At 48.8% G+C, this 11,051-nt stretch overlaps 2 protein-coding genes across 3 annotated transcripts in view; both read right to left on the reverse strand.

Moving 5' to 3' along the window:
* DCPS (decapping enzyme, scavenger) overlaps window positions 1-390 on the reverse strand; it is a 73,985-nt gene extending 73,595 nt beyond the window's left edge. Inside the window, exon 1 of the mRNA XM_025201272.1 lies at window positions 115-390. Coding sequence (XP_025057057.1) covers window positions 115-317 — 203 coding nt within the window. The 5' untranslated portion in view covers window positions 318-390. The remainder of the gene's footprint in view (window positions 1-114) is intronic.
* A 1,121-nt stretch (window positions 391-1,511) lies between these two features.
* Window positions 1,512-9,116, reverse strand: TIRAP (TIR domain containing adaptor protein). Of its 2 annotated transcripts, none has more exons than XM_025201274.1 (4): window positions 7,823-9,116; window positions 6,824-6,876; window positions 4,784-5,392; window positions 1,512-4,457 (listed from the first exon to the last, which is right to left on the reverse strand). In XM_025201274.1, coding segments are annotated over exons 2-4 (618 nt in total). In that variant the 5' UTR covers window positions 6,831-6,876; window positions 7,823-9,116; the 3' UTR covers window positions 1,512-4,455. The 2 variants fall into 2 exon arrangements, with proteins under 2 accessions (XP_025057059.1, XP_025057058.1); XM_025201273.1 differs by having other exon boundaries at window positions 1,517-4,379; window positions 7,823-9,110.
* Window positions 9,117-11,051: the final 1,935 nt, after the last annotated feature.

Consider the following 11,051-nt stretch of genomic DNA (forward strand, 5'->3'; position numbering starts at 1 on the left):
CGGGCGGGGGGAAGCCGGAGCCAGTGGGGCCTTGCCAGGGGCGACGGTGCTGGCGGAAGCCAGCGGTTTATTTGGGCTGGACAGAGGCTGCTTGCGCCGAGGAGCGCGATGGACGGGGAGCCCCTCGCCTCGGCCGCGGGCACCCGCGCTGCAGCGGCCCCAGATGCTAGCGGGAAAGCGCCGCCGCCCGCATCCGCATTCCCGGCCGCGGCCCCGGCCCCGGCCCCATTCCCAGTCCCATCCTCGGCCCCAACCCCAGCCTCCTCCTTCTTCTCCTCCTCTCGCCGCCTCTTCCTCTGTGGACTGGCGGCCGCCATGACAGGGCGGGCAGTACGCGTGCGCGGCGGCCGCGCCAAAGAGTGGCGCAGGCTGAAGGGACGCGCGGCTTCCGCCGGACAGCTCCTCCCCCGGGCCGGGGCCGCACTGCAGCGCCCGCAGCGCTGGGACCCCCGGCATCACTCCTGCTGCAGAAGGCGGGGCCTGGGGCCGCCTCGGATTAGTGGCCCTTCCCCATAGCCCCGCCTGCTGGGGTAGAGCAGCCAATCAGCTGCTACAGAAGGTACCTCCCCGCTCTGCAGGCTCCTCGCGCTCCACGTGCGAGACACCAGTCTCTTGTGGTCTCCTGCAGATATTTATGCGCTTGGTGGCTTTGCCTCCCTCCCCACTTCCTTTGGTCACAGGGATGTGACTTCCAACAAGGCCAGACTCCAGGTTCTGTAATGGGTGAGATCAAAGAGACCATATTTCTCTTTCCTTCTGTTAAACCCCATTAGGGTTGCAAGAAATGTATCTCCATCTCCAACCTCCCCCGGAACGCGCATTGAGACTGTGACTTGGACCCAATGTAAAAGTGGCTTTTGAGGGCCAGATCCTGGGAGATTCATGACTCTCCCATCCCCTCACTAGGTAGCTGTATTCCAGCAAGACTTGTCTCTTCTCTCCTCTGGGTACTTCCGTCCAATTGGGATCCGGGCTTGCTGGGGAGATGCCTGCCTGAACCAGTGCATCTAACAGCAGTACTGACTGCAGTGTAATTAAAGGGAGAGGGCTGCCCCCAACATTTAGCCCACCTACCTAATGGTTAACACGCTCGCCCAGCTGAAGCTGCACCAACAGGTGGCAAGGAACACGAGCCACCGGGCAAGAAAGAAAAAGCAACAGAGAATCTGGCTGGCCCTTCCCTGAGAGGGAGCCCAGCCCACAGTGCTGTTTCTGTATGTTGCACTGAATAATCCATTGGATAAAATGAAGTTTGAGCCCACGTCTACTCTAGGAGAACAGTCAAGTTTAGGATTGGATTAACTAGCACATATTAGCTAAGCATGCCTATACTACAATAATCAGCCATTGTTGCTAGACAGGGTGAAGCTGGAGATTTGTTCAATCTAAAATCCCCCTTGAAGAAGGATTCTCTTCTGGTCTGATCCAAGATGATGCGAGGGACAGGGGAGAGAGAAACCAAAGAAAACAAGCCTGAAATATTGCTCTCTCTCACCATGTCTATCAATTCACCCTGAGCTATTAGAGCTTAGTCCCTCTCACCAACATGAGATCCACCATTAAAATGAGAAGCAAGAGATATGAAAACAATATATTTCTTCTTTTTATGTAAACATGTTTAAAATTGCATTTGAAAAACATGCATTGCAAAATAGCCCCTGAGTCTTCCTATTCATAGTTCCTCTTCCTCCAAGTATCACTGATCTAATGAGAGAACTTCATGTCAGTTGATGTACTCCTTGGGTCCTAGAGAATGTTAAGGTGGGACACATTGGTGTTGTAACATCTCAGAACTGGGTTGTGGAAGGTCATTGAGCAGTAAGTGGTACATTGGTCTCACAAATGAGCTAACTGGGGTTCAAGCCTCTGCTGTCACAGACTTCCTGCATGGCCTTTACCAGATCACCTGAGACTACATCCAATAAAGGACTCTGGTGTCTAAAGCAGGTCACAGGCTGAATTTTGGCACCCAAGCTCAAAAGTGCAATTTTAAAAGCTAGCTGCTGCCGAGCCCTGGAAGTGCCTGAATTCATACACCCCTCCCTTTTCAACCATACAGCCCTCTGGAGGCTTAGAAGTCTGCTTCTGCACAGGCCCAAAACAGTCTCACTTTAGGCAGCGTAGTGCCCATCTCATGCCCACGCTTGTTTAGAGATACAAAAATAAGGCCTTTCTCCACGTAACTCTTGAGGGCCCTCATTTGCTGGTGCACTCTGTGCATGTCTAATGATGACAACATTGGTTTCCTACAAAATGTGCTAGTAGCTGCTTTCTTTTAAAGTGCAGTATGTGGGGGTGCCCACCTGTTATGTAATAACCTAGTTGCTAAAGCACTCACCTGGGAAGAGAGAGGTAGTTAGCTGTGTTAGTCTGAAGTTGGACAGAAGGCAGGGCAGGGCAGCACCTCAAAGGTTAACAGTTTCAGAGAAGCATAAGCATTCATAGGTGACAGCTTACTTCATCCAACACTATCTGCTGAAGCAGGCGGTCACCTATGAAATCTCATGCCTCTTTGAACTAATTAAATCTCTAAGGTGCTACCCTGCCCTGCCTTCTGCCTCTCCCAGGAAAGTTTATTTTCCCTCTTTGGCCTGAAGGGATTCAAACCCCCATGTCTCCCAGGAGAGAGCCCCAACTACCAGACTACGAGTCTGGGTGGGACATGCTCCACCAGTTCTCTTGAAAAAAAGGCCACTATGCAAAAAGGAATTCAGTTTCATCAGGCCAGTTTCAACAGGAAGGTTGGAGCGTACCTTTGTCTGATGGTCAGAACACAGACCTGGGATGTGGAAGATGTGGGTTCATATCTCTTCATGCTAAGGAGGAACTTAAAGCCGGAGGATGACAGGATTTCATATCATGTTAATGGCCGGCTCCAGGCAGCTCCCTACTGAATGCGTGATTGTTTTGGATCCTTGTACTCAGATGCCTAACTCTTACTGTGCACTGTATAAGGAGCCTAGATGCTTCACTCAGGGATTTGGATTCCACACCACTCCAGGGGCCAAGCAGCTAAGAGTTAAGGCTCTGCAGCACCTCAGCTGTAGGCACCTCGGTCCTTCATTAGCTCCTAGTCTCTCTGTGTTTCAGTTCCCCATGCATAAAATGGAAGCACAGTACTGACCTGCATCTTTGGGATCTCATGAAAGTCAACTTCATAATGACTGTGAGGTACTTTGGTATAACAGTGGTGTCCAGAATTTGCTGCCCTATTGTTGTGGAAGGTCCATGGAAGAAACTTGCATTCCCAAGGCTGAATGAAATGCAGTGTAGATCCATCTAGCCCTGTAATAAGGCTGCCTGGGAGAAGGGGCTGAGGGAAAACCTAACGACAAGCTCACCTGGTGAATGACACAAAAGAATTCACAGGAGAATGGTCTCTCAGCATATGGCAAGAGAAACTGGAAACTGAGGCAAATTTTAGTGGATGGCTGGGCAGCACTGAGCACACAGAGAGATTGCCATCAACCCTACAGCAAGTAGGTTTTAGTTACTCATCTAAAAAAACTATTGTCCTCTTCAGGGACCAGCAACTAAGGCTTGTCTAGAGCAGGATAAAAGGTAAAATATGCATTATAAAATGCTTTCACAGACACCTTTCATCTGCCTCTAGAAAAGCCATTAACTGAGTTCTTCAAGGTATAGGACATCCCTTTTTTAAATCAGCAGTGCCACATGGTTGTAGCACTGGTCAGTGCTTCAGTTGCTGTAATTTGCCACCTGCACATCAATAGGGGGATGCTGAGTAACCATGGTGCAGCTACCTGGAGAGCAGGGAGGAAAAAAATCTAGACAAAGAAGTCACAGCATGATGCTGCAATGAGATAAACGTGTCAAAGCAGCATGGCACTCGAGGGTGACAAGGTGATGTGGAAATTGCTATGTGGGGTCAAGATGTGCCACTGCCATCTGGGCTCCAAAACCCTAAGCCATACATCACTAACTGCCTTCCTCAAAGGACTGAGAGTTTGCCAACACTGTGGCTTCAGGAGCAAATCAATTCCATGTGCAGTATGACAGAACCATGTGCAAGCCCCAAGTCTTTAGCACCAGAAACTGATGCCCAGTTGCCAGTATTGTCAGACATTGCTACCCTCAGCAGCCTCAAAACAGCCTGATATTAGTGCGCACAGGAGAGAGCTGCCTGATGCTTCCACTCGAAAGTCCTTGTGGGAGTTAGTTCCCATGTGCGATTCTGTACGTGCTTTGCAGAGAATGAAGCTAGACCTTAGCTCCAGTCAGCTCCAGAGACTCTGAAAATACCCGTGTGGATTCCTGGTCCATTCCCAAGGATGTGCTTCCTTATGGTGTTCCCTTTCTCTTGCAGGACTCCAGTCACTCGGTTGTGCTTGGGGTGCTCCGACAGAGCTCCTGTAGGTCTGGGGGACATAGGACAGAAACCAGGTTCACTAAGGGACTGATGCTGCAGAGTTGTGAGAACTGCTTTTGTTCCTCTCCTGCTGGAGAGAGATTTAATGTTGTGCCTCATTAACAGGATATATATGCTGAACTCTTTCTGTTTAGATCTGCCCCTGATGTTTCACAGGGACACAAAATTCAAGTCCCATCCCACACTGTTCTACATTGTCTATGGACTGTTAAATAACTGCTGTGGAAATTATCCCTGCATCCAGGAAGCCTCTTACTAGTACAAGGCAAAAGAGAAATGCTGTCTGTGAATACAGGAACACTCCAGGTAGCTTAGCTTAGTGTCTGCAGAGCAAAAAGCAAACATGCTGCAAGCCCCTGTTATTAAGCTGACTGCCCCCTACAATTTACTTACAGCGCAAGACTGTGTCTTTAATCTGCCTGAAGCCATTTTCCTTGAATGTCACATGGATGTAATAGAGGCATCTCAGCTCCCGGGGGTAGTCCTTCCGGTCAATGTCCTTCAGCACTGGAATGGTACGCCCATTGGCCATGGGAGCCTCAGCTAATGCTTGGTGCATTTGGTACCTGCACCAGGGGTCCTGGAGGAAGCCAGGGGTTATTACCATGACCCAGCAGTGGCTGTTCTGGACAGCCTCACAGAGCTCAGTCACAATGGCACTGCCTGGTGTGGCATCCCGCATCTGCAGGAAGCAACGGAAGGTCTCAGGCTGACTCTCCAGGTAGGAGACCATCTCCTCGACAAATGCAAAATCCCCTTCATTGTGACAAATGCACACATCATAGCTTTTGGTCCAGCGGGCACTTCCTGAGCTGCTGATGTTCACCTGGGAGGCAGAAGTCAGTGGTGACCTTGGGTGGAGCACTGAACTGCTGGCAGAAGAACTGGAGCTTCTCACCGGGGAGGAGGTGGAGGAGAAAGGTGAGCGTGTGGGAGTAGCAGTTGAGCTGCTTCCTGAGTTGGAGCTTTGCTTTGGTTTCTGCAGAACCCGTTTCAACCAGCCTAGGGAGTTTAAGAGACTAAGATAAGATGCATCGAAGGCTGAAATGCCTCCTGAACCAGTCTACAGCCCCTCTCCACAAGCCACTTCTCCCTGGATGTACTTAGTGAAGCATGCTTAATTTCCTAATTCACCAGCATGGGGCCATTCACAGCCAAGTGACAGGACAAGGATTAGCTGTGGCCTCAGAATCTGAGCAAGCTGGTCTGAAACTAACTGTGATGGTACCACATAGTCAGCCCTTCTTTGCAGCAGACAGGTCTAGTATAGCCTACAAGAATGGTCCACACTAGACTTGGGGAAAGGTGCAAGAACCCCAGAAAAGCAGATGGGAATAATCTGCTGCTGCCTGGGTCTCATCTTGGTCTCTAACAGGGACTGCCCTAAGCCACTGGTTCTCAATCTTTAGCAGCCCTCTGTAACTTTTCTCAATTTGGTGGCACCCCAACTGAGAACCACTGTTGTACTGTCTCAGTGTACCAGGCAGTAAACTCCTTATTCAGTAAGGAGTTCACTGGACTCTTAACACTTTCCTTTCCGCATAACAGTGCAAGATGGCAGCAGTGCAATTGTTGACTTCTGTCCACACTCGCATTAAAAAACCAAATACAACCCCCTCCCAATAGATTGATTTTTCTGTCACTTACACAAGGAAGTCTAACTTGGTTGCAATGGAATTACTCCTGATTTACACCACATAATAATGGTGGTGGACAGCAAAATAAAGTGCTCTTCTCTTTTTTCCCTTTTGTGACAGATTCCCATTGGTTATGAATGGGATTGTTGCAAATGGAATACAGTAAAGGTAAAATACTGAATTAAATTAATTTAAATTGACCTGATTTGTCCTAGCTTATGAAACACACTGGATTTAAAGGAAGTAAGAGGTTGTGAACTTTTTAAAAAGCCACCTGCATTTGAGTGGGAGTCAGGCTTGCCGTACTAAACACTGATAAATTGTTTTTTACATCACCACAGAAATACCATGTGCTCTGTCAGCCCTGCTGTCTTTGAGGTAGTAGTTCTGAAGCTGGGTTCCTGCAGAAGTCAGGAGAAGAGTTCCCTCCATTGTGGGAGGTGGTATAACTAGCCCACCCCACTTCCAGCATATTGAAACATCTTGCTCAGTTTGAGAGTGATGTCAGGTTCCTTTCCTAAATTGCTATAGTTAATGCATATTCAAGATTCTTTAATCATGGTAGAGCCCAGCAATTTAAACTTATAGGGAATAATCAGAAGTCCACTTAACCCTGCCTCTCATCTGAGATAAAGTATCTGGCATATCTGGACAGGTTATCCCATTTCTATAAAAAAAGGAAAATGGGTGAAAGCTTGGCAGGTTACCAGCAGAGCAGGAACTAACACTCAGTGTCCTGGTCTCAGCCCCTCATTCACCAAACTCATACTACCTTAGAAACATCTTATTTACTCACCAGCCATCTTAGGGAGGAAAACTCAGCTGAGATGCATCCACATTAATCTTGGCCTGCAAGCAAGAGTGGGAGAGAAAAAGATCTGTTAGAAGCTCTGGCAAAGGAAGTAACATTCAGGCTTTTCCTTGCTTGACTGCTGGTCACCTCCCCACATCCTCATCCAGGCAAGACATGATCCCAATACTATACAAACTTGCTCCATTTGCAAGTACATCATGAGAGAGGCATTTTAGCTGCTCGCATTGTATGGTCTGAGGACAGCAGGGCACGTCAGTTTCCAGGATCAAATGAGTGCTGGACTCTACTAAAGACCACGCTTCCTGCAGTGCATGTTACATCCTGGTGTGCCTCTGTTCACATCACTGGGAGCCTTATTTATGAATCTGCACCAGCCCAGGAAAAAGTTGGATTCTCTTTGTAATGTCTGCTCCCAGCTGCTCTGGGCCAGGCAAAATAAAAGGTAGCAAGGATCCTCTCTTTTCTGTGCTTAATATCCCACCCTCCTGGCACCCAAACATCATGGAATAGGAAAGTGTGATTTGAAAGCAAGATAAATAAACTGCAGGGGCACATGGCCCAAGACAACGACAGGAGATTGGGAGAAAGAGAAACTGGGATCAGCTGGGCAAGGAAACTGGGACTTGGACTTGATGCAGAGCTGGGAAGACTGGAACTAGCTGAAGGAGGAGATAGGGATTAGGAATTTGGGAGAGCAAAGGAGATAGGGCTGGGTGCAGGGCAAAGCTGATGCTAGTTTGGTGAAGACTGTAACGAGGAGCTTTGAGGAACAGAGAGTGAAACAGGACAGACACGGAGAAGTCCTAGGACAAGGAGCCGGAGCTGGGTGAAGAGAAGGCATGGAGAGTTGGAGGGGATGGGGCAGAAGGGACACAGAGTTTGGAGAGGATGACCCACTACAGCACATTCCTTTCCAGAACCTGGAATGAAATCCAGGATCCCCAAGACACTCCTCTGCTGGCAAACCCACAAGCAACGTACCCCATCCCCCTCTGGCGGCGGTCCACAGAGGATGACAACCCCTCTAGCTGTTACTCAGCTCCAATAGCGGAGGTCCGTGTCAATCTAAAGTTTCCTACATCCAGCCGCAGCACCGTTGTTGTTGCTTTGCCACATGGTGGATCTTCTCCTGGCTGTTTGCTCTTTTAAACCTAGGAAATAACATACAACTTTTAAAGGAACATAAACATTATAAAAACAAACATTTAGTTTTAGGCTGCCTATGCAACCTTAGATCAGTCCTCTTGTCCATATAGATTCTTTTTTCTTCATCTAGATATGCTAGAGGTATCTGGCTGCTAACATCTTGCCTCCACCCTTTCCAGTCAAAGACATCCTTCTAAATGCTGGCAATTCACAATATCAGCTCCTGAGTCTTACTCATTAAAGATAATAAGTTTCCATTTTCTCTTTGGTTGATCAAGATGTGGAGTCCCACAAGAATGGCCTTTCCAAGAGATGCTTAGCTGGTCTGCCAAGTATCCTATGAACATATATTCTGCCCACTGAAAGCTGTTGGGAGTTCATTACTTTTATCTGCACTTGACTAGTCCATTATTCTTTTTTGGCTACAAAGTTCATCTCAATACCTAATTTTCAAAGGTTTTAGCTGTCTGCCTTCCTTAGGAGACAGGAGTTGAAGTTATGACCTCAAGATGCAGCAGAGAAAATTTAGTTTGAATTAGGAAGAACTTTCTTACTATGAGGATGGTTAAGCATTGGAACAGACCACCTAGAGAAGCTGTGAAATCTCCATCCCTGGATATTTTCGAGAGCAGGTTAGACAGACATTTTTCTGGGATGGTTTAGTCAAGGAAGATCCTGCCTTGAGCAGGGGACTGGGATGACCTTTACAGGGCCCTCCCAGCACTACTTTCCTATGATCCTATCCTGGTGTTGCATCCATATGAGATTGTAAGGCCTATTTTGTGTGTGAAACTCGGTCCTTCGCCACAGTTCTTTGGAAAATTATCTGCAAAGAAAAAAGAGAGGCATTCCTACTCCATACCTTTGCCCAAAGTTCTTCCTCTTAAGCTGCTGGGAAGCAATGTTTTAAACTGCCTATGTTATTGGTGATTATTGATTGACCCTTTATCCAAAATCGCTTTGTTGACTCATAACCATATATTTGGTAGGGGTGCACTTATAAAGATTTTTTTGGCCAATACCAAAAGCCGATTATTAACCTGCCATATTAGCCGATACCAATCGAATTGCTGATATGCAGCCTGGCAGCTTGGAGAACAGCGTCTGGCTGGTAAGTCTGTGGAGGGAAGGAACACAGGGTGGGGGGAGGCAGGGAGGGCAGATCAAGGCCTCCATGGTGAGGGAGGGAGTAAGGAAGGGGCTAGGGCAGGGCAGGCACTGCCCATCTTGGGGGGGGGGGCAGGGGACAGGATGGAGCCAGGGGTGGCTTGTCCAGGGCAGCAGTGGGGAGGGGCGGCTCCCGCTGCTGCAAACACCCTGGGGCAGCCATGGGGAGCATGTGCCTCCCAGATTTGTGGGCAGAGCAAGGGCAAGCTGCCTGCTGCAGGTTTGGGGCTGGGGCTGCGCCAGCCTCTTCTTGGCTGGAGGACTGGGCCAGGGCTGTGCTCAGGGCAGGTGGGGGCTGGGTGAGCAGCAGTGGCACTTGGAGGGGGGGCTAAAGGGTGAACTACAGCTACCCCAAAATTTGCCTTCCCTCCCAGTGCCACTGCCACCCACCCTGAGCGCAGCCCTGTCCCAGCCCCCGAGCCAAAAAGATGCCAGCACAGCCCCTGGCCCTGAGTGGGCAGCCTGCACAAATTCAGGGAGCACATGCCTCCCCTGGGGGTGCATGTAGCAGCAGAAGCCACCCCCTTCCACTCCCCAGACAAGCTGCACACAGCTCCATCCTGCGTTCTGCCCCAGCTGGCAGAGCCTGCCCCTGCCCCGCTCCCTCCTGTGCCATGGGGACCTCAGTCTGTGCTTCTCCCCCCCCCAGACTTACTGGCTGGATGCTGCTCTCCACGCTGCCAGGCTGGACTCCTGGCCACAAGCACGCTGCAGCTGCACACGTGCATGGGGCATTTATTAGTAACATTATTGGCCACATCAGCCAAAAAAAGCTGAATGCAATAATGTTAATTCTGCTTTTATTGGTGCCAATACAACATGGACCGATATATCGGTGCACCTCTAATATTTGGTTTTATCTTCAGTTCTGCTTTTCTTTTTTATTTCCTTCAAGCACCACATATATCATCTTCTTTCCCTCCTGATTACCCAACCAAATACATCTGTGATGTGTTCCAGTGGCGCACTGCTCCTGAAGAAAGGATTTAGTTGGTATGGACCATCTAAGGTCCCCCACCAGGAGAACTTTGCAATGGTAGTTCCACATTTCTCATAGCTATATGAGAGAGTACCTGTTTTGCCATAATTCTGAAGCAATGTCAAATATAGCAGAGATTTTATTCCTTATTTGTACTCTGTTTATTTAAACTATTAACGTTCTTGCAAATCCTAATTCTATAAGGATTCCAAATTCTTTCACTAGGGCCCAAAGACCATTTTGCAGCATGTTATAATTTCTTAATCTTCGGGAACTATGTAACCTGACCATATCGTTTATTGAATAATGCTAGTAAAATTGTAGAATTTTCATCCTTCATGGATGAAATTGTACAATTGCCAGGGGTTTGTGGCAGGCAGATCGTGCCTGACCAATCTAGTCTCTTTTTATGACCAGGTTACGAAACGCCTGGACACAGGAGGAGGGGTGGATGTTGTATACTTAGACTTCAGGAAGGCCTTCGATACGGTATCCCACCCCATACTGGTGAACAAGTTAAGAGGCTGTGACTTGGATGACTACACAGTCCGGTGGGTGGCGAATTGGCTGGAGGGCCGCACCCAGAGAGTCGTGGTGGATGGGTCGGTTTCGACCTGGAAGGGTGTGGGAAGTGGGGTCCCACAGGGTTCGGTCCTTGGACCGATACTCTTTAATGTCTTCATCAGTGACTTGGACAAGGGAGTGAAATGTACTCTGTCCAAGTTTGCAGATGACACAAAGCTATGGGGAGAAGTGGACACGCCGGAGGGCAGGGAACAGCTGCAAGCAGACCTGGACAGGTTGGACAAGTGGGCAGAAAACAACAGAATGCAGTTCAACAAGGAGAAATGCAAAGTGCTGCACCTAGGGAGGAAAAATGTCCAGCACACCTACAGCCTAGGAAATGACCTGCTAGGT

Source organism: Alligator sinensis, unplaced genomic scaffold (assembly GCF_000455745.1).
Source record: "Alligator sinensis unplaced genomic scaffold, ASM45574v1 scaffold760_1, whole genome shotgun sequence".
Taxonomy (NCBI): domain Eukaryota; kingdom Metazoa; phylum Chordata; order Crocodylia; family Alligatoridae; genus Alligator; species Alligator sinensis.

What these genes read in the sequence shown, in the direction of transcription:
- TIRAP (XM_025201273.1), bottom strand. An exon ending in TAAAGACACAGTCTTGCGCT is followed by an intron (nt 4,380 to 4,783) that starts GTAAGTAAATTG and finishes TATGTCCCCCAG; the next exon opens with ACCTACAGGAGCTCTGTCGG.